Here is a 2,500-nt window from a genome sequence, read left to right as displayed (position 1 = left end):
ACCTGACATCAGACAGACAGACAGAGAGATGGGTGAGAGCGGCGACACTTCTGACCCGACATTTGACAGAGAGAGACGGGTGAGAGCTGGCGACACATCTGACATGACATCAGACAGGTAGAGAGAGAGAGATGGGTGAGAGCGGGCAACACATCTGACCCGACATCAGACAGACAGACAGAGAGAGAGCTGGGTGAGAGCGGGCGGCACATCTGACCCGACATTTGACAGAGACAGAGAGATGGGTGAGAGCGGGGGACACTCCTGACCCGACATCAGACAGGCAGACAGAGAGAGACGGGTGAGAGCGGGCGACACATCTGACCCGACATCAGACAGACAGACAGAGAGAGACGGGTGAGAGCGGGCGACACATCTGACCCGACATCAGACAGACAGACAGAGAGAGACGGGTGAGAGCGGGTGACACATCTGACCTGACATCAGACAGACAAACAGAGAGAGACGGGTGAGAGCGGGTGACATATCTGACCTGACATCAGACAGACAGACAGAGAGAGACGGGTGAGAGCGGGTGACACATCTGACCCGACATCAGACATACAGACAGAGAGAGACGGGTGAGAGCGGGTGACACATCTGACCCGACATCAGACACACAGACAGAGAGAGACGGGTGAGAGCGGGTGACACATCTGACCTGACATCAGACAGACAGACAGAGAGAGACGGGTGAGAGCGGGTGACATATCTGACCTGACATCAGACAGACAGACAGAGAGAGACGGGTGAGAGCGGGTGACACATCTGACCTGACATCAGACAGACAAACAGAGAGAGACGGGTGAGAGCGGGTGACACATCTGACCCGACATCAGACAGACAGACAAAGAGAGAGCTGGGTGAGAGCGGGTGACATATCTGACCTGACATCAGACAGACAGACAGAGAGAGACGGGTGAGAGCGGGTGACACATCTGACCTGACATCAGACAGACAAACAGAGAGAGACGGGTGAGAGCGGGTGACATATCTGACCCGACATCAGACAGACAGACAAAGAGAGAGCTGGGTGAGAGCGGGTGACATATCTGACCTGACATCAGACAGACAGACAGAGAGAGACGGGTGAGAGCGGGTGACACATCTGACCTGACATCAGACAGACAGACAGAGAGAGACGGGTGAGAGCGGGTGACATATCTGACCCGACATCAGACACACAGACAGAGAGAGACGGGTGAGAGCGGGTGACACATCTGACCTGACATCAGACAGACAGACAGAGAGAGACGGGTGAGAGCGGGTGACATATCTGACCTGACATCAGACAGACAGAGAGAGAGAGACGGGTGAGAGCGGGTGACATATCTGACCCGACATCAGACACACAGACAGAGAGAGACGGGTGAGAGCGGGTGACACATCTGACCTGACATCAGACAGACAAACAGAGAGAGACGGGTGAGAGCGGGTGACACATCTGACCCGACATCAGACAGACAGACAAAGAGAGAGCTGGGTGAGAGCGGGTGACATATCTGACCTGATATCAGACACAGAGAGAGATAGAGAGAGAGAGAGAGAGAGAGAGAGAGAGAGAGAGAGAGAGACAGACAGGTACTGACCCGCAGGAAGGAGTCCAGTGCGCCGTTCTCCATGTACTCGGTCAGAATCATCACAGGACAGGAAGCTGTGATCACTCCCTCCAGGTGAATGATGTTGGGATGCTGGAACTGACCCATGATTGACGCCTCTGACAGGAAGTCCCGCCTCTGCTTGTCTGTGTAGCCAGCCTTCAGGGTCTTAATGGCCACGTAGTTCTCTTTCTTCCCAGGAACCCTGAGCCGGCCGCGACACACCTCACCGAACTCACCTGCACACACATCACAAATGAAGACTATCAGATTCACACACACACAATAGTGTAATGTGAGCTGTGCTTTCATCGGGTGTGTGTGGCCCATATTACTGCTGTTCACACACAGAAACACGAGCCCCGCGCCACACCTGCGCTCAACAATCACACACACGGTTCTCACCGGCACCGATCACCTCCTCGATCTTCACAAACGACACGTCGATCTCTTTAGCGAACTCCCTCACCAACTCGTTCGGATCCTCGTATGTGAACGGATCGATGTACACTTTCATCCCTGTGAGACACACACACACACACAATTACACCACAACAAAACATCTGAACAATGTCTGAAACCGTATGACCAGCTTTTCTCAGGGTTATCTGTCTCTTCAGGATGAACTGCTCGTTGTGTTCCTCATGTGTAAGTCGCTTTGGATAAAAAGCCTTATAAATGAAGACAATGTTTGTGACTAAAAAAAAAAAATATTGTCTTTATTTATAAGGCTTTTTATCCATATATATATATATAAAACCATTTCAGCTAGTTGCCAAAGAAACATATGAAACGAACTTAAATAAAAATGACCAACTATTTAGATATAGAAGAAAAAACTTTAACAACTTTTTAATAATTTAAAGACTTGTAACTGATCATAAAGAATATATAATTTAAAA

The 2,500-nt window shown here is 50.6% G+C and overlaps 1 protein-coding gene across 3 annotated transcripts in view; it reads right to left on the bottom strand.

Moving 5' to 3' along the window:
• Nucleotides 1-2,500, bottom strand: part of LOC128011618 (ephrin type-B receptor 4b) — a 44,474-nt gene that overhangs the window by 13,835 nt on the left and 28,139 nt on the right. For all 3 annotated transcript variants that reach the window (XM_052594246.1, XM_052594247.1, XM_052594248.1), the window contains 2 exons: nt 2,004-2,117; nt 1,590-1,837 (listed from right to left, as the gene is read on the bottom strand). In XM_052594246.1, coding sequence (XP_052450206.1) covers nt 1,590-1,837; nt 2,004-2,117 — 362 coding nt within the window. The remainder of the gene's footprint in view (nt 1-1,589; nt 1,838-2,003; nt 2,118-2,500) is intronic.

The sequence above is a fragment of the Carassius gibelio genome, chromosome B23 (genome assembly GCF_023724105.1).
Source record: "Carassius gibelio isolate Cgi1373 ecotype wild population from Czech Republic chromosome B23, carGib1.2-hapl.c, whole genome shotgun sequence".
Classification (NCBI taxonomy): domain Eukaryota; kingdom Metazoa; phylum Chordata; class Actinopteri; order Cypriniformes; family Cyprinidae; genus Carassius; species Carassius gibelio.
This window is presented reverse-complemented; position numbering and strand designations above follow the sequence as displayed.